Genomic DNA, 1,438 nt, shown 5'->3' on the forward strand with positions numbered 1-1,438 from the left:
AAACGAAACATAGGCAGTTAGTAGCTATCAGCTAAAGTGTCTGCAACGTACCTAGTGAAGTAGCGTTGTCGAGCACAAGCCAGAGGATGAGTGATGCCCCTGCACTAACAAAGTAGCCAATTAGAAGTGCGGCTCTTGAGAGACGCGCCCAGAGAATGCTGAGACAAATGCATCCCACGAACGGCGTGCAGAGACCAAAGTATACGAAATTCGCCACCTAAAACGCAAGACGAAATTAAATAGGCTGTTGTAGTTTGTTAGATTAAAATGCTAGTAGCAAAGTGAAGTCACCTAGTACAAGGACAATGAGGTTCTTTTAAATCAAAGCAATTTCTTAATCTCCATCACTGGACTTTCTGCCTCGTTTACTCCTTCAGTTATGCTACCCAACTATCCGTTCTATTCTCTTCATTGTCCTTCATACACCACTGCGTCTTCCCCTTATCTACTTCATTCATTTCCCATTTACTCACTTTCATTCTACCTGAGGTCACAGTCATTTATCCATATCAAAACTATTCCTGTCTTGGTAGAATTCATCTCATTTTGAGGTGTAAAATAGGTACCTTTATTTGTATTTCAAGTAAAGACAACTGCGTGTGAGTCCAGAGGCCTGAATAGAATAGGATCCTAAAGGAAGATATGTGTACTATCAACCTAGCTCAGTTATTTACACAAAGCCTTAACCCTGGTCAAAATTATGCTAATGCGGAAACATTTTTACAAGTGAACCTCTTAAATGTCCTCTCAGTACCTCTCATTAAGCGTATTTAGATAAGGTAAACTTTGCAAATTCTTTTCATCCATGTTCACATTTTGCCACATCTATTTGTCTGCTTATCTCTGTGGCCTTTTTGATATCCGTCTGTCGTCATATGTTGCCCTTTCATGCACTAATTCAGTGGCCTTATTCCACTCTTTAAAGTAGAGAATGGAAAGCAAGCATTTGGCTGTTTTACCACCCAACAAAAAGTGAAGCAACGTTGTGCTGCATCAGTTGGGTAACATCAGATCTATTGTTAGGACCATATGACCCTGAGCAAATAAAGATGGAAACGTACCGTCATTTCAGAAAAGATAATGAAGATTGGTATCGTTCCCGCTAACACAGTGAAGGAGATGTGCAACACTCTTTTTGACATCTCGTCCGTGTAGGCGCGGTATGCACCATGTGTTTGGCAGCCGTACACCAGTGTCGTGGCTGGTCTACTACTGCATTCCTCTTTGATCCTGGCAAAACAACAGCGTGAGAGAGGGAATGCTTTCCTGTCACGCGAAAACCACTTATCAATAATGTCAAGCCCAGATATAGGGTGTGAAATGACGGCAATAAAGCGCATATGCAACTTCGATTTTGGCAGCTGTAATCATCATCTCTGCCATAATGTAAACAAATACATTTTTATGGGATTGTAGTGCTTCGCATAAAATTCCTTTT

The 1,438-nt window shown here is 41.0% G+C and overlaps 1 protein-coding gene across 1 annotated transcript in view; it reads right to left on the minus strand. All coding sequences in view use genetic code 11, as the record gives it.

The window, feature by feature from the left end:
* EGR_09753 (putative urea active transporter) overlaps window positions 1-1,438 on the minus strand; it is a gene marked incomplete at both ends in the record, with an annotated part of 10,962 nt that overhangs the window by 2,178 nt on the left and 7,346 nt on the right. Inside the window, 2 exons of the mRNA XM_024499002.1 lie at window positions 52-217; window positions 1,062-1,230. Of these exons, the coding sequence (XP_024346572.1) occupies window positions 52-217; window positions 1,062-1,230 (335 nt within the window). The remainder of the gene's footprint in view (window positions 1-51; window positions 218-1,061; window positions 1,231-1,438) is intronic.

The sequence above is a fragment of the Echinococcus granulosus genome (genome assembly GCF_000524195.1).
Source record: "Echinococcus granulosus chromosome Unknown EG_S00165, whole genome shotgun sequence".
Lineage (NCBI taxonomy): Eukaryota > Metazoa > Platyhelminthes > Cestoda > Cyclophyllidea > Taeniidae > Echinococcus > Echinococcus granulosus.